Source organism: Oncorhynchus mykiss, chromosome 11, assembly GCF_013265735.2.
Source record: "Oncorhynchus mykiss isolate Arlee chromosome 11, USDA_OmykA_1.1, whole genome shotgun sequence".
In the NCBI taxonomy this organism is placed as follows: Eukaryota; Metazoa; Chordata; class Actinopteri; order Salmoniformes; family Salmonidae; genus Oncorhynchus; species Oncorhynchus mykiss.
The window spans coordinates 23,356,014-23,379,081 of record NC_048575.1 but is presented as its reverse complement, the minus strand read 5'-3'; the positions used below and the strand labels follow the sequence as shown (position 1 = coordinate 23,379,081).

General features: G+C 41.1%; 1 protein-coding gene across 3 annotated transcripts in view; it reads right to left on the bottom strand.

Moving 5' to 3' along the window:
- Positions 1-13,082: 13,082 nt before the first annotated feature.
- The window catches only part of snx7 (sorting nexin 7), a 36,250-nt gene continuing 26,264 nt past the window's right edge, over positions 13,083-23,068 (bottom strand). For all 3 annotated transcript variants that reach the window (XM_036935203.1, XM_036935204.1, XM_036935205.1), the window contains one exon: positions 13,083-13,639. In XM_036935203.1, the coding sequence (XP_036791098.1) occupies positions 13,559-13,639 (81 nt within the window). In that variant the 3' untranslated portion in view covers positions 13,083-13,558. The remainder of the gene's footprint in view (positions 13,640-23,068) is intronic.

The following is a 23,068-nucleotide window of genomic DNA, read 5'->3' as shown; positions in this document are numbered from 1 at the left end:
GAAACCATGCTTTTTATCGCAGCAGTGCTGCCTGCCAGCAGTAATCTTCTCTGATTGATTAAGAGATTCATGGGGCTATCATCATTAAGTAACAAAATAGATGGAAAGCATTGAATATTTAAAGTGGAACTGACAGTGTGTCAGCAACGTGAAATCTTATTAAAATCTGTTCATATACATCCCCAGGAAGAATATGACATCTTTTTTTTATACGAGTGAGCACTTAGATATGGCCATTTTCTGGCACTCATAAATTCATAGAATGTTTGGGAATCACGTAGAGTAAGGCATTTGTGAAAATTCTATAGCAATATAGAGTGGTTAAGCGGCCGTGCGATCAGAAAATTGATAGACACTGTACTAAATAAAACCTAATAAAAACATCTGTCTTGTCCAGGACCAGAGTTTATGCAGACCGGTTCGCCATAGCCAATCAGAGCTACAGTAGGTCTTTATGCAAATAAACCATTTGCCACACGGGCCTTCCATCATTCACTTTGAACTGGACTGTGTGTTTACAGGCAGTAGGACCTGCCATCATTCACTTTGAACTGGACTGTGTGTTTACAGGCAATAGGACCAGCCATCGTTCACTTTGAACTGGATTGTGTGTTTACAGGCAGTAGGACCTGCCATCATTCACTTTGAACTGGACTGTGTGTTTACAGGCAGTAGGACCTGCCATCATTCACTTTGAACTGGACTGTGTGTTTACAGGCAGTAGGACCAGCCATCGTTCACTTTGAACTGGACTAGGTGTTTACAGGCAGTAGGACCTGCCATCATTCACTTTGAACTGGACTAGGTGTTTACAGGCAGTAGGACCAGCCATCGTTCACTTTGAACTGGACTGTGTGTTTACAGGCAGCAACAACAGCATAACTTTAGATCATCAGAACACATTCACCAAAAGCCACAAAATACACCGGAATGTATTTCTGCAAATATGTAAATACTACAGTCCTCTTAGATTTGGAAAACTTTACAACCACATTTTGACAACTGAATGAGAACTTGCCTGCCTGCCTGCCGACTCATTTGATCGATGCCAAATACATTTGTTTGACAACTAAGTTGTTCAAGTGTGTCAGAGTGCGCAGTAGGTCATTACTAATTCAGAGAATTGTCAGATGTCTGGCTGGCTAACTAGATGTCTAGCTGGCTAGCTAGCTAACGTCAGGCTCCGTGATGTTAGCTTGCTAACTAAATAGCTACATAAATATATACGCTAGCCTATTAGCCACATTATGATTGACTTAGGATCATTGCCCTTGTTAGTGTGATTTTATTGTCATTCCCAGCATTAGTTACATTTGTCCATTCACAGTGCCTTGCGAAAGTATTCGGCCCCCTTGAACTTTGCGACCTTTTGCCACATTTCAGCCTTCAAACATAAAGATATAAAACTGTATTTTTTTTGTGAAGAATCAACAACAAGTTGGACACAATCATGAAGTGGAACGACATTTATTGGATATTTCAAACTTTTTTAACAAATCAAAAACTGAAAAATTGGGAGTGCAAAATTATTCAGCCCCCTTAAGTTAATACTTTGTAGCGCCACCTTTTGCTGCGATTACAGCTGTAAGTCGCTTGGGGTATGTCTCTATCAGTTTTGCACATCGAGAGACTGACATTTTTTCCCATTCCTCCTTGCAAAACAGCTCGAGCTCAGTGAGGTTGGATGGAGAGCATTTGTGAACAGCAGTTTTCAGTTCTTTCCACAGATTCTCGATTGGATTCAGGTCTGGACTTTGACTTGGCCATTCTAACACCTGGATATGTTTATTTTTGAACCATTCCATTGTAGATTTTGCTTTATGTTTTGGATCATTGTCTTGTTGGAAGACAAATCTCCGTCCCAGTCTCAGGTCTTTTGCAGACTCCATCAGGTTTTCTTCCAGAATGGTCCTGTATTTGGCTCCATCCATCTTCCCATCAATTTTAACCATCTTCCCTGTCCCTGCTGAAGAAAAGCAGGCCCAAACCATGATGCTGCCACCACCATGTTTGACAGTGGGGATGGTGTGTTCAGCTGTGTTGCTTTTACGCCAAACATAACGTTTTGCATTGTTGCCAAAAAGTTCAATTTTGGTTTCATCTGACCAGAGCACCTTCTTCCACATGTTTGGTGTGTCTCCCAGGTGGCTTGTGGCAAACTTTAACCGACAATTTTTATGGATATCTTTAAGAAATGGCTTTCTTCTTGCCACTCTTCCATAAAGGCCAGATTTGTGCAATATACGACTGATTGTTGTCCTATGGACAGAGTCTCCCACCTCAGCTGTAGATCTCTGCAGTTCATCCAGAGTGATCATGGGCCTCTTGGCTGCATCTCTGATCAGTCTTCTCCTTGTATGAGCTGAAAGTTTAGAGGGACGGCCAGGTCTTGGTAGATTTGCAGTGGTCTGATACTCCTTCCATTTCAATATTATCGCTTGCACAGTGCTCCTTGGGATGTTTAAAGTTTGGGAAATCTTTTTGTATCCAAATCCGGCTTTAAACTTCTTCACAACAGTATCTCGGACCTGCCTGGTGTGTTCCTTGTTCTTCATGATGCTCTCTGCGCTTTTAACGGCCTCTGAGACTATCACAGTGCAGGTGCATTTATACGGAGACTTGATTACACACAGGTTTGTATTTTTGGATTGTATTTATCATCATTAGTCATTTAGGTCAACATTGGATCATTCAGAGATCCTCACTGAACTTCTGGAGAGAGTTTGTTGCACTGAAAGTAAAGGGGCTGAATAATTTTGCACGCCCAATTTTTCAGTTTTTGATTTGTTAAAAAAGTTTGAAATATCCAATAAATGTCGTTCCACTTCATGATTGTGTCCCACTTGTTGTTGATTCTTCACAAAAAAATAAAGTTTTATATCTTTATGTTTGAAGCCTGAAATGTGGCAAAAGGTCGCAAAGTTCAAGGGGGCCGAATACTTTCGCAAGGCACTGTATGTCCAAAATATTGAGTCATTGACACTGAAACAGTGCATTCCAAATGGGTGGAGGCAGCAAACAATGTACCAGGCCAACTGTGATTTACGTTCTGATAGGAATATTTTTTGAACTAATGTACCAATAAATCTATTAGTGAATTATATTAATCATGCATTTAACTGCGTACATATATTCTGCCAACAAATCTGACTTCATGGAATTTTGTGCAGAATAGAACCTATTTATAAAACCTCTTATAAAGTTGTTTTTTGTTGCATATTTTTTTTGACTGATATTATGATTGTCTGTTTGTTTCAAATCTGCAAAGTAGTTAAAACACTGTCTGTTCCAATTCTAAATAAATTTTGTAACTTTGCCTCTGAAGCGTTTAACTGCATATGACATGCATTTATCCACATCATATGAAGGAATGTGCCTACCTAATTAGGGGACACAGTGAACAGTTGGGAGTTGGGGCCTTGGTGTTAAATACAGTCTGTGAACAAACGTAAAATGTATACATTTGTGGTTCATATTCTGTTCCAGTTAAAGGGTGGTTCAGAATCAATTAGATCTGTGGACCATACTTTTTGCATGGCTAGCTCTGAATATGAACTTTCCAAAAGTTGTTTATATATTATAGAGCTCCTTTCGGGAGCCCAGATAATTTATTGATAAATCCCATCATTGGATGTTTCGGTAGTTGGGTTTCCCAAGGGACTCCCAGCATAGCTGGCCTAAATGGTAAATATAGAGAAAAAAAATTGTTGCCTGCTAATGTGTATGTATCTATCACATCTTGGAATGTTCTAAAACCATTACTGTATATGATATCGGCAAAGGTACAGACTCCACATTTGGACTATTGGGGGGGATGCAAATGGACAGCCTTCAGATAACAAGGCATGATTGTGACATATTGGAGTATGGGCATGTCCTTTTGATCATCAGTTACATATACTGAACAAAAATATGAATGCAACATGCAATAATTTTTAAAAATTTTACTGAGTTACAGTGAATGAATGAATGAATAAAGGCAAATCACCTCGATTGGACGGTATTCCTCCTATCTATTTAAAATGTTTGAATCAATTAGGTCCACTATTGCTCGAAATGAATAATACAGCCGTCCACAAAGGTTCATTTGGGAGAGATGTGATTACAGCACAAATTATGCTTTTATTAAAAATAGGTAAGTATGCCACCTAGTGTTCTCACAATCGCCCCCTATCTTTGATAAACACCGATATTCAACTGTTTTCCAAAATGTTGTAGTCCTGTCTCGAGACATAATTACCCAAATTGATTCACACTGGCCAAAGTAGATTTGTTAAAAAGCATTTATCCTCGGATAACCTCCATTAGATGGTTAATTAGAAACATCAGCTCTCTCGATGCAGAAGAAGCTTTTGATAAACCTAAATTGGTCATATGTCTGGTCTTTCTTGGAACATATGGTAATTGCTCCAATTTCATTAATATAATTTTAATATTAATATAATATATGTAATATATCATTTTTATATTAATATAATAAGCCAACAGTCAATATCTGCTCTGCTCCGTTCAGAATCATTAGCAGTAGACAAGGCGATCCAATTTTGCCTCTGCTATTCTTATTATCCATGGAACCCCTGGCTCATGCAATTCGTCAATTGATGAAAATAACACCAATTTCTCAAAAATATACTGATGACTTCATCTCATTATAAGCAGAGCGATATTTTTTATATATCTAGACAATGTATCTCAATCGCTCCCAAACACATTGAAGCTCAGAGATATATTTAGCTTCATCTCAAGTTATAAAATGAATCTAATCAAATCAGCCCTACTGCCTCTCAATACCTCGATGGAGGACTCCATCTCTACTTATGGAATCCCAATTGTTTCCCATTTTAAATATTTGTAAGTAGATATAATTCCCTTTTGAGATAAAACCATTGCCAGCAACTTTAACAGAACACTCAAATCAATTCAATCCTTCCTCAGTAGATGGAATAATATCCCAGTTGCTTTTACCGGCAGAATATCTATTGTCAAAATTAATATATTGCCATGGCTGAATTTCATATAGTCCAATGTTTCCCCCTTCTGGGAAAGATGTAGGAGGACTATCTGTACCAAACTTTAAATTGTATTCCCAGGCACTAGCATTTCGCTCCATCATAAATTGGTTTACGTCCAACTGTCCTCACAACCGCAGACAATGTATAACCACGCCAACCCAGGACCTCCACATCCGGCTTCTTCACCTGTGGAATCGTCTGACACCAACCACTCAGACAGCTGATGAAACTGTGGGTTTGCACAAGCAAAGAATTTCTGCAAAACTGTCAGAAACCGTCTCAGGGAAGCTCATCTGTGTGCTTGTCATCCTCACCATGGTCTTGACCTGACTGCAGTTTGGCATCGTAACTGATTTCAGTGGGCACTGGCACACTGGAGAAGTGTGCTCTTCACGGATTAATCCCGGATTCAACTGTAGCGGGCAGATGGCAGAATGATGCTGATGTCATTTTGTTAACATAGTGCCCCATGGTGGAACTGGGGTTTTGGTATGGGCAGGCATAAGCTACCGACAACAAACAAAATTGCATTTTATCGATTGCAATTTTAATGCACAGCGATACCATGACGAGATCCTGAGGCACATTGTCGTGCCATTCATCATCGCCATCACCTCATGTTTCTGCATGCAAGGATCTGTACATAATTCCTTTAACTTCTCTAGGGTAGGGGGCAGCATTTGGAATTTTGGATGAAAAGCATGCCCAAATTAAACAGCGTTCTACTCAGGCCCAGAAGATAGGACATGCATATAATTAATAGATGTGGATAGAAAACACTCTAAAGTTTCCAAAACTGTTAAAAATAATGTCTGTGAGTATAACATAACCATTCAGGAAGTAGGATTTTTTTTGTTTGTTTGTAGTTTTCTATTCAATGCCATTACAGTATCCATTGACTTAGGACTCAATTTGCAGTTCCTATGCCTCTCACTAGATGTCATCAGTCTTTAGAAATTGTTTCAGGCTTGTATTCTGAAAAATTAGGAAGTAAGAGCAGTCTGAATGAGTGGACCCTGCCATGCCACAGAGCTTTTTCATGCGCGCGACCAGAGAGAGTGCCTTTCTTGTTTACCTTTTATATTGAAATATTATAGATTATTTAGGCAAAAAACAACCTGAGGATTGAATATAAACATCGTTTGACATGTTTCTATGAACTTTACGGATACAATTTAGATTTTTTGTCTGCCTGCTGTGACTGCGTTTGAGCCTGTGGATTACTGAAGAAAATGCGCGAACATATATAAATGCGCGGATATAAGGAGAGACTTTATCGAACAAAAGGAACATTTATTGAATACATTTTGAGTGCTTCTGAGTCTTCTGAGTGCCACCATATGAAGATCATCAAAGGTAAGGGATAGGGATAGGGGGCAGTATTTTCACTTTGGATGAATTGCGTGCCCATAGTGAACTGCATCAAACTCTGTCCTAGATTGCTAATATATGCATATTATTATTACTATTGGATAGAAAACACTCTGAAGTTTCTAAAACTGTTTGAATTATGTCTGTGAGTATAACATAACTATTAGGGCAGGCAATCTTCCAAACAAGTTTTGAAATTCTGAAAGTTGGGGAAACTTTGAAGTCATCGCCCCCTCCTTTCCCAACAAGATATGGATCTGGAAGCACTTCCAGATGTCCTCATTCAGTAGAAAGTGTAATGGAGCATTTACTGTGAACTTTGACCTAATGGGAGGGAAAATAGTCAGTGTCGCAACAGAATGCCATTTTGCTGTGGCGCATTTCTCTGTGGGTGCTACGGCTGTTCCAATCGGCCCCAGATGAAAACGTATGATCCGGTTGGAACGTTATTGGATATATATGATAATAACATCCTGAAGATTGATTCTCTACTTAGTTTGACAGTTAGTTTGTCAGTTTATTCGATCTGGAATATATATTTTGGAAGTTTTCGTGCGAGTTATCTTGGACCAGCAGTCAGTTTTTGGGCACGTGAGCTGAAAGTGATAGCAAATGCAGCTACTTGGACACTAGTATTGGACATTATGGAACAAAACAATGATTTATTGTGGAACTAGGACTCCTTGCACTACATTCTGATGAAAGATCATCAAAGGTAAGGGAATATTTATGTTGTAATTTCGTGTTTTTGTTGACTCCAACATGGCGGTTACGTCTGAGCGCCGTCTCAGATTATTGCAATGTTAGGCTTTTTCCGTAACGTTTAAAAAACATCTGACACAGCGGTTGCATTAAGAACCAGTGTATCTTTAATTATATGTAGAAACTGTATCTTTAGTCAAAGTTTATGATGAGTATTTCTGTTATCTGGCGTAGCTTTCTATAATTCCTCCGGATATTTTGGAGGAATTTCTGAACATGGCGTCAATGTAAACCGAGATTTGTGGATATAAAAATGCATATTATCGAACAAAACATAAATGTACTGTGTAACATATCATATGACTGTCATCTGATGAATATTTTCAAGAGGTTAGTGATTCATTTTATTTCTAATCCTGCTTTTGTGATTTTATCTTTGTCTGGAAAAAATGGCTGCGTTTTTTCTTTGGTTTGGTGGTGGTCTAACATAAATATATGTTGTGTTTTCGCTGTAAAACATTTAAAAAATCTGACATGAAGGGTAGATGAACAAGGTGTTTATCTATCATTTGAGGTATTGGACTTGTTAATGTGTGAAAGTTAAATATTTCTAAAGAATATTTTTGAATTACTTGCGCCACCTTTTCAGCTGAACGGGGGGGGGGGGGGGGGGGGGGGTGGAGTTCCCTGAGGGGAACGCCTTGACCCAACATGTTATTAAGAAGGTGTGATCGATGCTGAATGCGTGTAGGCAAAGAGCTCTCCAGTAGGTGTACCAGAACATTCATGGGCCATTTTCTCAAAAGTGGGGTTACAAGTTTTATCAACTTTCAAAGCAGAATAACTTTCCCGTTGTTCCTCAACTACAGTGTATGATATACCATTTTCTAGCTCTGTGTCTCTACTTTTATCCAATGTAAAAAACACAATTTCAAATGTTGCTTCATAGGACTGAATCCATGTGGTGGGTCACAAATATCCTCATTGTTATTAGCAATGTGGTCTAAATTAAGTTAAACATAAAAATGTAATAAAGGAATTGTGCGGAAGCCCATAGGGGACTAACGATCTATCCTAAACAGTTTAGCCCATAAGGATGCAATGTGCTGTAGCCCCACAAGGAAGCAACCCCAGCCTGTATGGCATTTCAATATGTTGACCATTGTTCATTAATTTAGCGTGGAGTCATCATTGTCTAAATGCCCTGGAACATAGGCAATATAATAATAACTAAGTCCAATCTTCAGCAACAACAATAATAATAGTGTTCCTTTAACCGCATTGAGGGGGTGTCCTCATCATTGTCTGATGCTGAGGGCTGCATCACAGACACAAGCTAGGCTGCGTGATTGTGCTTGAATGGCATACCTACATATTGAGCCAGCCAAATTGGGGTTAGCCTAGATCTGTCGGCTCATCCCTTTGTCTGTTGGGCTTGATGTGCTTATAGAACAAGTCTTGAACCTCCTTGGCAGTAGAAAACTTGTTTGTTGTATTCTGGAAGGTCAAGATGAGTTTTGTAGGGTGGCTGAAGCAGCATCTCTAATATTGGTATTTCTGAATGTTGCTACATGTACAGGCACAGCAACATGGGTGTTTCTGTTCATAATAGCTGCTTCCTGGTTCCACAGTATCATTTATCCCAGCAGGTGAACCAACCCACATTGTAGTTACAGTGTCACTCTGTAGATGGGCCTAGCGCCCCCCCCACCCCCACCCGCACGCGCGCACATACACACACACGCTCGCACACACACACACACACACACACACACACACAGTACTGGCTATTGCACTCTCTCCCGCTGTTCATACACAGAGCCACTACAGAGCCATTAAATAAGAGTGCCATAGGGACGTCAGTCAGTCAAAAAACATGCACGCAAACACGCACGAGCATGCGCATACATCCGCGGGCACACACACAAACAAGATACAAAAAAAAACATGGGGACATCTGTCAGCATCTGTTGACTACCTTTATGAGCCATTCATGTTACATTTACTGAACACGATGATGTGTTCTCCTTTTATTCTGGTTTTATGGAGCTTTGCCATTACCCAATGTTCAGCTTCGCTTCCAGGAAAGGCAAAGGCTGGAATCAGGATTTTGAGGTTTGTTATGATCTGAGACTGATTGATGGTGACTGAGTGAAAAGGTCTGATTACTTGCCGCTGGGTCCATTATCTGGTTCGGAACCCTCCCAAGCGCTGCACAGAGGATTCTCCTTCTCTCTTTTCATCTTTTCTGAGAAGAGGGATATGGAGAAAGATAAGCAGGAGCCACAATCAAAATGCATTCTGAAAATCCCTGTCAATTAGGCTTCAAAACATCCCAGCAGTTAAGTCTTTAAGTATGTCATGTGAACAATATAGGGTTTTACACAAGATGATGCTGTTGTAAATAGTGCTATGAAAACATTCTAATGCCTATCAGGAAACACCTCCAGAATAGAACACTCAGACGCTTATTTTCAGAATGTGAGAAAATACTCTCTTTATCCCTTGTAAGTCCTTGCTCATTCATTGTATACAGTTCCTCAACAGGCTGTATGAATTTAAACTTGCATGTGAACAGTACATGTATAGCAGGTATGTCAAACTTTCTCCATTGTCCTCACAATGGCCACAGGTGTAGGGTTGTATTGTTGTGTTGGTAACAGCTTCTCTGGTCTAAACCTTGTCTAACTGGCTGACTGCCATTCTAAGGAAGTTAGTTACAAACAGCAAAAAGCTGTTTATAAAGCTAAACAGCCTACCAATATTTTCTCCTGGGGTTGTTATTTGTACTAAATGGTTAGAGAAGACCGGCAATCTGCGATGATATCAGATTCTAGAAGGCAGGGTTACCCAGACTCAGTGGGCTTGTCCCAAATGGCACTATAGAGAATAGGGCTCCATTTGGGACGCAGCGCTGTCTAATAGAAGCTCATTGAAGAAGATCAGAGCGACACCAATCACAGTGGAAATACAGCAGGACTTCATCATGTGCCTAGCGGGTCCAGTTGATTATGTCCCATTACGTCAGTCGGAGTCTGGTCTTCTGCCTTTAGGACAAACTCTGTACACTGACCAAGATTTCATATTTGGATCACATTGGAACTTCTGCTATACTTTTCCACGTCAGCACTGAATGAAAAGCACACAAAATGTATTTTATGATTTATTTCGATAGCATGACTAGATTAGATAAATTACTGACTGTTTAGTTCCTCGAAGGGAAATGTTCCATTGCTTCATCATGTTGTATACAGGCATATTTTGACATATTGAAAAAATCACACCCAGAGACCAAAATAGACAAATAAATAAGAAAATAGAAGCTTCTACCTTTCCCCCCCTTTAGGCTGTCCTTTGCCAGAGCCCATCTCTGTCTCTCTGTCATAACATTCTCCTGCTGTCTGCACATTGGAGCGTTCCAGGGATTTGACATGACCACGATGCCTGCCAGCGCCTGCCACCGCCACGCATCAATTTCACACCCACCACTCTAATTACCGCAACACACAACAGAAACCAGGAAGTAAGCCACAGTTACAGTTGGCTCGACGCTCCGAGCCAGAGGGATCAGAGAGAGAGAGAGAGGAGAGGAACTGGTGCAGGTATTTTAATAAGACAACAAAATGAAATGGACCAATACAAGTTCCTTCTGTCTATTTTTTCCCTCTGAGAGAGAGAGAGAGAAAACACTCTTTTCCTCCCACCGCCTTCCCCACTCCCCTAAGACTCTTTTTTCACGAACACCGCAATAGAGAGCTTCAAAATCCATTCAGTAGTGTATGGTAAAGCTATACCTCCCTCTCTCTTTTCACCTTACCACCAGTGAACGCTCTAAGCTGTTTGAAGTGCTAGATGTAGAGCATCCCTCCTGCACATTCTAATGACTGTGTGAGTGACACTGCGCCAACTGGGCTGTATCACTCTATATGTGTTAACTATCCATCTCTGGAACTGTGCACACCACAGGTAGGTGGCACCTTCATTTGGGAGGACGGGCTTGTGGTAATGGCTGGAGCGGAATAGGTGGAATGGTATCAAATGCATCAAACACATGATTTGATGCGATTCCATTCTCTCCATTGCAGGCATTATTACTGTATGAGCCATCCTCCCCTCAGCAGCCTACACGGTAGCACACCTGATACTGGTGATGATAGGCACTCCCGTTGCCATTAGAGCCCTCTTGTATAAATCAAATGCAAATGTTTTCACTAGGAGTAACTACGTGACTGTTTTGGGCACCAACTGTCTAAAACAGTGTGTTCGTGTGCCCATCTCTGCTCTCCCCAAAGCAAAAATGTCAATGTTTGTATTGCGTAAACACAGAAGATGTCTTCTGAGAGGCGTATATGTCAAAAAGATAAAGTATTGTTTATTGAACACCGTCTCTGTGAGAAAGCCCTCCAGTCAATGCATTGTTTGATTTATATCAGATGTATTCTTTTGCTAGTTGGTTTTATTACGGATTTCATTGCTGGTTGTTGCACTGGTATATTTATAGCCTATATTTCATACGGTTGTTATGTGAGCATTGAATAAGATTTTCAATGCGTCCATTAAACTTGGCAAAGAAACTTGAACACATCCATCCCTCAGATAGTCATTAGCAGTCTACATTTGTGTCCCAAATGGCAGCGGATTCTCTTTCTAGTTCCCTACATTAAACCAGATCCCTACAGGCCCTGGTAAAAAGTAGGGCACTATGAAAGGAATAGGTTACCATTACAGATGCATACTAAAAGAGCTAAACCTCTCCATTCATTCATCAGCTTCCTGTGTCTCCATCTTGATTCATGTTGAATCAGATAGCGAATGGAGGAAGACTCCCCCTGCACCCCTCCTCTTTGACCCGGCAGTGAGTGGGGCAGGCAGGCGGGCATCTTGGAAAGCCCTGCCATTCTGCCATGCAGTATTCATACCCACATGGCAGGGCCAGCGTTCACTACAGCATAGCCAGAGAAAGAAATCTGGTTATGTGTGTCCTAAATAGCACCCGATCCCCTATGGAGCACAATGCTTTTGATCAGAGCCCTATGGGTCCTGGTGAAAAGTTTTGCATGAAATACAGAATAGCCAGTTCAGGTGCAGGTTGTCCGTTGAGGTGGTAAATGATGTGTCCTCACCTCAGGGGTATACTATTAGTTATTCAGAACAGCTGGATCAAAAGGAATCAGTTGGAACTGTGGAGGTAAAGGAGTCCATGAGAAACCACCAAACATGGTCCATAGTTTAAACTTGATTAACACACACAATCTAATATTAGATTCTAATGGGATGCTTTGGAACACTGTATTGATGCCAGTTCTGATGTGTCCCAAACGGCACCATATTCCCTTTATAGTTCATGACTTTTGACCAGAGCACTGTCAGAAGTAGTGCACGATATAGGGAATAGGGTGCCATTTGGGAAGTACCTCTGGTTTTAGCTCTTGGTTTAACAAGCATGTGCTTTCCTTTCCTCTCGTTGCTCGTTCTATATTCAATAAAGTGCAGATAAAGGGCCTAATTTCCGGGGACTGTTATTTTGAGGGTTCTTTAATGTTGAATGTGATTAGGCCTTTAGAGTGGGTAACCTAGTTAAGCAGGGAACATGCATCTCTACTCAACTGTCCGTTCTCTCACACACGTGAAAATCCCCATCAGCTGACAAAGCAAAACAAAATGTATGCCACAAATATAACTATTTTCAATTACAAGTTGCACCATGCCATTTATAGTAGAGTGATTCTGGTTTGATGTAACGAGACACTGGTGTGAAAATGGATTATATTTCATGATCAATGGAAAAGATTGCATTTTTCTGAAGAGTTTAGGATGGTTTCCTTTTCAGACGGTAGTGTTCGTCATAAGCTTCGCAGATCGTAATATCTTGAAAAGCACCTACATGAAAAGAACATTGCCATCCAAAGAGAAGTTCTAGAGGCTGCTGCTGCTCGCTGCTAAGACTAACTACAAGTCAATAGCTTAGGCTCCATAAAACACCATGTACTGAGAAAATGCAATTTAGCAATCCATTTATTATGCCAACATCTTAAAAACCCAATTTAAAGCTTTACAAATAGAAAAATGTGTATAGTATAAAATAAAAAAAAGTGGCACTCTTTAGTTTATTTTCTGTTATCAAAATACCATAGTGAGTCATTGTAAAACAGGTAAACAAGTAAAGTACGTCATTGTATTGCTGTGAAAATCATGGGGGATCCATCAGTGTACTCAGTATATCTACCCTCAGATCCAGGGCTGTACATACAGAAGCCCTAAGGCAGCGGCTGGCTGATCATGCATATTTAAAGATCTCTCAGATTTATCACAGTCTGTGCTAAAGTGACTTTAAAGTGAAGCTTCATTGGAATGATCAGGGTTAAATTCCAGGAATCCTCCGGGTTGTGCTGGAAGATGTCTTTGGCTGTGCCCCCTGGGTAGGGGGTAGTAGGCAGAGGGTTGCGTAATAGAGAAGAAGTGTATCGTGGAGGTTAGGGGGTGTTGTCTCTGTCAGTCTCCTCGCTGGGTTCTGTTCTCTGGGAGAGAAGGAAGGTCTCCCACACTGCCAGACACTGGAGGAGAGAACACCCACATCATCAGGTTATGACAGACCGGTAAGTCTCACACACACACAATCACTCAGTTGAAACGGCAGGTCTGTGAACTTTCGAGCCAGTCAGTATGTTTCCACACATCAATAAAACCTTCCACTCTGTCATCTAAACTTCCAAAGTAATAGCTGTCTGTTTAATGGCCACCGTAAGTCAGACACACATGGCATGCCTCAATTCAGCAGCCAATTTCGTTCACAGGCTCCGGCTGCTCCCTGGACTTCTGTCTCATCTATTTGTCACTTGACAAGCTTGTGATTAATGTTCTGACCCAAACAGAGCCAAGCACCCACCCAAACAGCCCTATTTCCTCCGTCTCCATCCTCCCCCCATTTAAACATCCCGTTCTCCTCTCACCCTGCCTCCTCTCACCCCAATCTTCCACACCCACCCAACCCTTCACTCCACTCCACATCCTTCTCTCCTCTTCCAAACTTAACCAACATGACAGTGGCAGGAGGCTCTCGTGGGTAGCCAGCTGACTGCCATGTCACTACTGCTTAATCATGATGACACCTTCACCACGGGACACAGACTCAGTCTGACCTTTACCCATCAGCCTCACTGACGGGGCCCAGAGAAGGCAGAGCTAACCAGAGTTTGGACATAGCTGCTTTACACAACAGGGACAGAGCATAGGGCTAAACAGAGTATGGACAAAACTGGTTTACACAATAGGTTATACAGGGACAGCGCTAACTAGAGAACCGGGACAGAGTTGCTGTACCCTAGGGACCATGGGTTATACAAGGATAGGGACAGAGAGCAGAGCTGTGTTAAGTACAGAGGGGCGAATAGCGAGGGGGCGGAAAGAGTTACCATAGACTAGACCAAGGGCCACAAGCTTCACAGAGCACAGGGACAGAGCTGCTGTGAGCTACACAGAGCACACGAGCAGAGGGGGAAAAATGGTGAATAGCAGATTTCTCTGTGACTCAGCAGCTGGCTAGAATACTAAATGGGAGCAGATGCACAGAGCTGATCACAGGAAAGCCCAAGACACAGAGGAAAGAGGTGAAACATTGGCTGACAGAAAAGTAAAAAAAATGTTTACTTCCACAGCTAACTCCTTGGAGTTAAGTTTATTCAAACTTGAACGTTTATACTTAATGATACCATATGTTGTGGGATAAATAAACAGGTTTGACTAGTACTTATCAAGATAGGACTGTGTTTAAGGATTATTGTGGTTGAGGAAAGCGATACATAGTTAGTGCAACTTATCCTTTCTTCCAGACGGAGTGTTTAAGCCCTCAAATACAGATAAGACAACAGACTGTTGAATAAAACATTCAGGGGAAATCAGGCGACAGCTAAATCCATTTAAAGACCCGACTGGGAGAGAAGTACAACCCTGCCGCCAACGCAGCATTCTTCCCGGAGATCCAAAGCCCTTTAAGTTCATACCTTGCAGTGGAGCTGTGAGGATGACGGTCTGATTGAAGCAACACTAAAAAGCCTATGGCAGCACAATGGGAGGCAGAGAGAGGAACCTCACTCCTGAGCACTGTAAAGGACAAGACACCATAATGAGCGGTTGGTCATCCCATCGCCTCTGACCACAGAACATCGGCCATCATGTTGAATCGCCAGGTGATCCTCCGGTGCACGACTGATGTTCATTATGGTGTCTCGTTCAATAACTTCTGCCTTCACACATAATGCCCGGTGCATCGTCAGTATGACATGACCAACATGTACAGGTACCCAAACTATAACCAAGTGAATAATTGGACCCAAAATTGAAGGGTATAATCTGTCCTTGGTCTCAGCATGTCTGGACTGACGTGTGCACTGACGCAGAGCTCCACAGGGGTGATAAGTCGCCATCCAATCAGGGGTGGCTATCTGTGCATTACCAAGGAGGCAAATGTCAATACACACTCTGCCGCCGAGAGGGGAGTGCCTGTGTGTGTGTGTTTATCTGGTAGAGGAGCTCCATGAGTGCTGGTCCTGACACAGCCTGTGACAGCTCCAGCTGAGGTAATGGGTCCTGTGTAGCAGTGTGACTAGCGCGCTAATTAAGGAGATTGTTAAGGGGGGGGAAGAGACCGCTAGCCTCGTTAACATCATTAGCTATCCTCCTTTTCTCCCTCTAGGCTCCAGTGGTTTAGCCGGAAGACAGGTAAACGGAAATAAAATCAGGCAGCATTACATATGAACACCAGTGGATGCAAGAATGCATGCACAAGCAAACATGCACACACACACACACATCGTAGTCACACACACACATCTTTATGCACAAGAGCGGCTGCACTAGTCCAGAAGAAAGTTATGGACTTGAGCTCAGCACAGACTTCCTTCACATCAATATTCAGATACTCAGAAGAGTTGAACTGACTGTCAATGCCATGGTAGAGGTGATAAGAACAAGGTAGATAATTGTTCCAAATCTAGAACACCTTGTAAGTAAAACCATGTCCAGTTGAAGAAACAATATCATTGAAGAAACCGTAGTTGCTATGGGGTAACCATGGCGTTCCTTTGATGTTGCAACCTGACAGAACGACGCACAGTTGCTGTGCTGTATGCAGAGTGGGTACAGTGATGAACAGGCAGATTCTAAATCTAATGCAAATAGAATTCATAGTACACCAACAAAGGACCATTAAGATTAGAATAGATAGATATCTAAAATATCCCTATATTCCTCTCCGTCAGCGTTTATGCAGACACGATATCTGCAGGAAATAATAAATCCTGTTTACAAACAATTTGAGAGGGCATTGGTTTGGAAATTTAAAAAAGGTACACAGTGGTTACAGTCACAGAAATATAATCTCTGGTCTGAGGGGCTTTTCACATTCTAGTAATAATAGGTCTATATTACAGTACAGTAATTGTTAGAGAACTGAACTATGACCTCTGTGTGACCTAGCCCTGGGTATCTCAGTATGGTTACAGTCATGAGAAGATTGAATGTGACAGGTATGGAATAAAGTATGGAAAATGGGTCTATAACCCCCAGGCAAACTGATGATTCAGACAAGCATGCACCCTGAGATTTATCCAAGCCCATAATTGATGTTAATATTCCATCTCAGGAAGAGCAAACACCTCACTGAGTCCTCCGAGTACAGCCCTTTCCCCAGTCTCTCCCCCCCTCCACAACTTCCATTCACCTTACATCCCCTCCTTCATCTAACTCCTCCCATTATCTACCCCTCTCTGTGTCACACATCCATCCCTGCTCTCCTCTTCTCCTTTAAGGCCCGGTTATTGCATTGGCGGTACCACAGGGTGAAGAATGCAGTAGGGTGGTGGTGCGAGGTAGATGAGGGGCACAGAGCATTCCCTCCCAGGCTTACTGCAGCCACCCCCCATACCTCTCATCCTGGATTCTCAGTGTCGAGTGCGGACCTCCTAGACTCTTCTCTTATTAAAGGTCTTACATGAATCATTCACAAAGCCCACGGCACACTCATCATCCAGCCTCCTTCAACACCTGAATAAAATCAACTCAAAAGTTTATTGGTCGCGCACACAGTTTAGCAGATGTTACAGCGGGTGCAGCAAAATGCTTATGTTCCTAGCTCCTAAGTATGCAGTAAAAAGTCAAACAAGTACACAAATAATTAACAAGTAAAAACAAGTACAAAAAACATTTGAAATGAAGAAAGTTGGGTAGTTAAATTGGACTCATCCCAAATGGCACTAACAGTAATCAAAATGCAACTTATACATAGTGCCTTTGGAAAGTATTCATACCCCTTGAATTTCCACATTTTATGTTTTTGCCTAAACTCAAAATGTAATTGATCTACACACAACACCCCATAATGACAGAGAAAATGTGTCTACAAATGTATTGAAAATTAAATACAGAAGCCTAATTTACATAAGTATTCACACCCTTGAGTCAATATATTTTAGAATCACCTTCGGCAGTGATTACAACTGTGAATCTTTCTGGGTAAGTCTTTAAGAGCTTTGCACACCTAGATTGTACAATATATGCACATTATTCTTCTAAAAACTATTCAAGCTCTGTCAATTTGGTTGTTGGTTATTACTGGACGGACAATTTCAAGTCTTGCCATAGATTCTCAAGCAGATTTAAGTCAACTAACTAGGCCACTCAGGAACATTCAATGTCCTCTTGGTAAGCATCATGTATATTTGGCCTTGTGTTTTAGGTTATTGACCTGCTGAAAAGGTGTATATCTCCCAGTGTCTGTTAGAAAGCAAACAACCAGGTTTTCCTCTCGGATATTGCCTGTACTTAGCTCTATTCTGTTTCTTTTTATCCCCAAACAACTCCCTAGTCCTAGCCGATGACAAGCATACCCATAACATAAGGCAGCCACCACCATGCTTGAAAATATGAAGAGTGGTACACAGTAATGTGTTGTGTTAGATTTGCCCTCAAACATATCACTTTGTATTCAGGACATCCAAGTTCATTTCTTTGTTACATGTTTTGCAGTTTTACTTTAGTGCCTTGTTTGTATTTCTTATGGATCCCCATACTCTTCCTGGGTCCAGCAAAATTAAGGCAGTTTCTACAATTTTAAAAACATTACAATACATTCAGACTGTGTGCCTTCAGGCCCCTACTCCAAAACTACCACATATTCACAGTACAAAATCCATGTATACGTGTGTATGCTATCATATGTGTGTATGCATTTGTCTGTGCCTATGTTTGTGTTGCTTCACAGTCCCCACTGTTCCATTTTGTTTTTTTTCTGTTTTTTAATATCTAATTTTACTGTTTGCATGAGTTACTTGCTGTGGAATAGAGTTCCATTAAGTCATGGCTCTATTTAGTATTGTGTGCCTTCCATAATCTGTTCTGGACTGTGAAGAGACCTCTTGTGGGGTATGCATGGGTGTCCAAGCTGTGTGCCAGTAGTTCAGACAGCTCGGTGCATTCAACATGTCAATACCTCTCACAAATACAAGCAAAGATGAAGTCAATCTCTCCTCCACTTTGAGCCAGGAGAGATTGACATGCATATTATTAGCTCTCTGTGTACATCCAAGGGATACCTGTGCTCCCCAATTAAACATTTTCCTAAAGCCTTTTTTGTGGCATTTGACCACATGACTGAACAATAGTCTTGGTGAAACCAAACTAGGGCCTGTAGGACCTGCCTTGTTGACAGTGCTGTGAAGAAGGTAGAGCAGCACCTTATCATGGACATACTTCTCCCCATCTTAGCTACTGTTGTATGAATAAGTTTTGACCATGACAGTTTACAATACAGCATAACCTCAAGCAGTTTAGTCACCTGAACTTGCACAATTTCCACATTATTTATTATAAGATTTAGTTCAGATTTCGGGTTTAGTGAATGATTTGTCCCAAATACAGTACTTTTAGAAATATTTAGGACTACCTTATTCCTTGCCACCCAATCTAAAACTGCAACTGTTAACTTTTGCAGTCATTTCAGTCACTGTAGTAGTTGACATGTGTGGAGTCATCCGCACACATAGACACTCTGGTTTTCCTCAAAGCCCATGGCGTCAGTAAAGATGGAAAAGGTAATGGGCCTAGACAGCTGTCTTGTGGAATTCCTATTTCTACCTGGATTACGTTGGAGAGGCTTCCATTAAAGAACACCCTCTGTGTTCTGTTAGACAGGTAACTCTTTATGCACAATATGGCAGGGGCTGTAAAGCCATAACACATAGGTTTTGCCAGCAGCAGACAATGATCAATAAAGTCAAAGGCCGCACTGAAGTCTAACAAAACAGCCCCCCCCCCCAATCTTTATATCATCAATTTCTCAGCCAATCAGTCATTTGTGTAAGTGCTGTGCTTGTTGAATGTCCTTCTCTACAAGCATGCTGAAAGTTTGTCGTCAATTTGTTTACTGTAAAAAGCATTGTATCTGGTCAAACAATTTTTTCCAAAAGTTTACTAAGGGTTGGTAACAGGCTGATTGGTCAGCTATTTGAGCCAGTATAGGGGGCTTTACTATTCTTAGGTAGTGGAATGACTTGCTTCCCTCCAAGCCTGAGTGCACACACTTTCTAGTAGGCTTAAATTGAAGAGGTGGCAAATAGGAGTGGCAATATCTTCCGCTATTATCCTCAGTAATTTTCCATCCAAGTTGTCAGACCCTGGTGGCTTGTCATTGTTGATAGACAATATTTTTGTTCACCTCTTCCACACTAAGTTTTCGGAATTTAAAATGACAACGCTCGTCTTTCATCATTTGGTCAGATATACTTGGATGTGTAGTGTCAGCATTTGTTGCTGGCATGTTATGCCTAAATTTGCTAATCTTGCCAATGAAAAAAATAATTAAAGTAGGTGGCAATATCAGTTGGTTTTGTGATGAATGAGCCATCTGTTTCAATGAATGATGTAGCCGAGTTTACCTTATTTCCCAGAATTTAATTTAAGGTGCTCCAAAGCTTTTTACTATCATTCTATATTTATCTTAGTTTCATAGTGTAGTTTCTGCTTATTTTTATTCAGTTTAGTCACATGATTTCTCAATTTGCAATAAGTTTGCCAATCAGCTGTGCAGCCAGACTTATTTGCCATTCTTTTTGTCTCATCCCTCTCAACCACACACTTTTTCAATTCCTCATCAATCATCATCACTGGGATTTAACAGTTATAATAATTTTCTTAATGGCTGCATGCTTATTAGCAACTGGAAAAAGCAATTTCATAAAAAGTGTCAAGTGCAGTGTCTGTTTGCTCCTCATTTGCACACCACGGACCAACAGATATTTTTTACATCAATAACATAGGAATCACTACAAAACTTATTGTATGACCTCTTATGCCCAGCCTTTGGAACTTTGGTTTTCCTAGATATGGCTACTATATTGTGATCACTACATCCGATGGGATGCGGATACTGCTTTGAAAATCCCTGTTAAACACAGTTATTGCACACAGAGTGAGTCCATGCAACTGATGCGACTCATTAAGCACATTTGGACATTTTGACATTATGGGCTATTGAATGCAAGCCATTGACAAAAAACTCAACTTAATCCATTTGCAATTCAGGCAGTAAGAAAAAGTCAAGGGGTGGGAATACTTTCTGAAAGTTAAATTATTTCCACAAGACATACTAAGAATGATCCGTACAGCAGTAGATATATTAGTGAGCTATGTCAAGAATCAAGTAGATAAATGTGGTGTGTAGAAACAGTGTAACTAAATACAAAGTACAGTAGTAGAAATATTACAATGAGCCACATCAGGAATACAGTATTTGTGAGTGTGTGTATGTGACTGTTAAATTACATTTAATTGCATTGGTCACATACATATATTTAGCTGATGTTACTGTCTATCGGTGCCATAGCAACGATGTGGGTGTGTACGTGTGTTTTGTGTGAGTGTGCGTCACCTGGTAGACTGCTAGTGATTGCTGTTCAACAGTCTGATGGCCTGGTAATAGAAGCGGTTTCTTAGTCTCGGTCTTGGCACTGATGCACCTGTACGGACTCAGTCTGCTAGACGGTAGCTAAGTAAACAGTCCATAGCTCGGCTGACTGAGGGGTCCTTAATGGTCTTTTTGGCCTTCTTTTGACACAGAGCACTGTAAATGTCCTGGAGGGCAAGCAGCGGGCCCCAGATGATACGTTGGGCTGACCGCACCACTCTCTGGAGAGCCATGCGGTTGAGGGAGGTGCAGTTTCCATACCAGCCAGTGATGCAGTCTGACAATGTTCTGGTGTATGTGTAGAAGTTTGAGGGTCTTACCGAATTTCTTCAGCTGCCTGAGGTTGAAGAGGCACAATTAGCAGCCGCGCAGTCATGAATGAACAGGGAGTACAGGAGGGGGAACACCGTTTTGAGGATCAGCTTGGCAGAGGTGTTGTTGCCTACCCTCACCACCTGGGGTTCTGACCCAAGACCCTGAGCTTAGTGACAAGTTAATGCTTGTGTGGCTGAATGGAAGCAAGTCCCCGAAGCAACTCTCCAACATCTAGTGGAAAGCCTTCCCAGGGGAGTGGAGGCTGTCATAGCAGGAAAGGGGGGACCAACTCGATATTAATGCCCATGATTTTGGAATGAGATGGTCGACGAGCATGTCTCCACATTCTTTTGGCCATGTAGTGTGTGTGCGCATATATATATATATATATTACACACATATACACACACACAGTTGAACTCGGAAGTTTACACTAAAAAGGTCAGAGTTATTAAAATGTGTTTTTCAACCACTCCACAAATTTCTTACTATAGTTTTTGAAAATCTGTTAGGACATCTACTTTGTGCATGACACCAGTCATTTTTCCAACAATTGTTTACAGACAGATTGTTTCACTGTATCACAATTCCAGTGGGTCAGAAGTTTACATACACTAAATTGAAGGTGCCTTTAAACAGATTGGAAAAAAATCCAGAAAATTATGGCATGGCTTTAGAAGCTTCTGATAGGCTAATTGACATCATTTGAGTCAATTGGAGGTTTACTTGTGGATGTATTTCAAGGCCTACCTTCAAACCCAGTGCCTTTTTGTTTGACATCATGGGGAAAAAAATTATAATCAACAAATCAGCCAAGACCATAGAGAGAAAAAAAGTTTAAATGCATTTGGCTAAGGTGTATGTAAACTTCCGACTTCAACTGCACACACACAGAGACCCCAAATATAAAATCCATACACAAAAAGCTTATTTCTCTCATTTGTTTATACCCATTAGAGAGCAGTTCTTCTTTCCCAAGATAATCTAGCCACCTGAAAGGTGTGGCATATCAAGAAGCTCATTAAACAGCTTGATCATTAAACAGGTGCACCTTGTGCTTGGAACAATAAAAGGCCACTCTAAATTGGTATGCCGACTGCAGGAATGTCCACCAGAGCTGTTGCCAGATAATTGACAGTTAACTTCTCTACCATAAACCGCGTCCAATGTCATTTTAGAGTTTTTGGCAGTACAGCCACTGGCCTCACACATCCTGCTTCTTCATCTGCGGGATGCGTGCTTGTTATCCTCACCAGGGTCTTGACCTGACTGAAGTTCGGAATCGTAACAGACTTCAGTGGGCAAATGCTCACCTGGGAAGGTGTTCCACTAGATGTTAGAACTAGAGGTCGACCGATTAGGATTTTCCAACACCGATACTGATTATTGGTGGTCCAAAAAAAATCTGATAAAAATATTTAAAAAATAAAGTCCAATTTTTATATATATTTGTAATAATGTAAATTACAACAATACTGAATGAACACTTATTTTAACAATATAATACATCAATAAAATACATTTAGCCTCAAATAATGAAACATAATGCCAAAAACAGTGTTGGAGTGCCATGCTCAGAACATGAGAACATATGAAAGCTGGTGGTTCAATATTCCCAGTTCTTCAATATTCCCAGTTCTTCAATATTCCCAGTTAAGTTTTAGATTCTAGTTATTATAGGAATTATGCCATGTAGACTATTTCTCTCTAT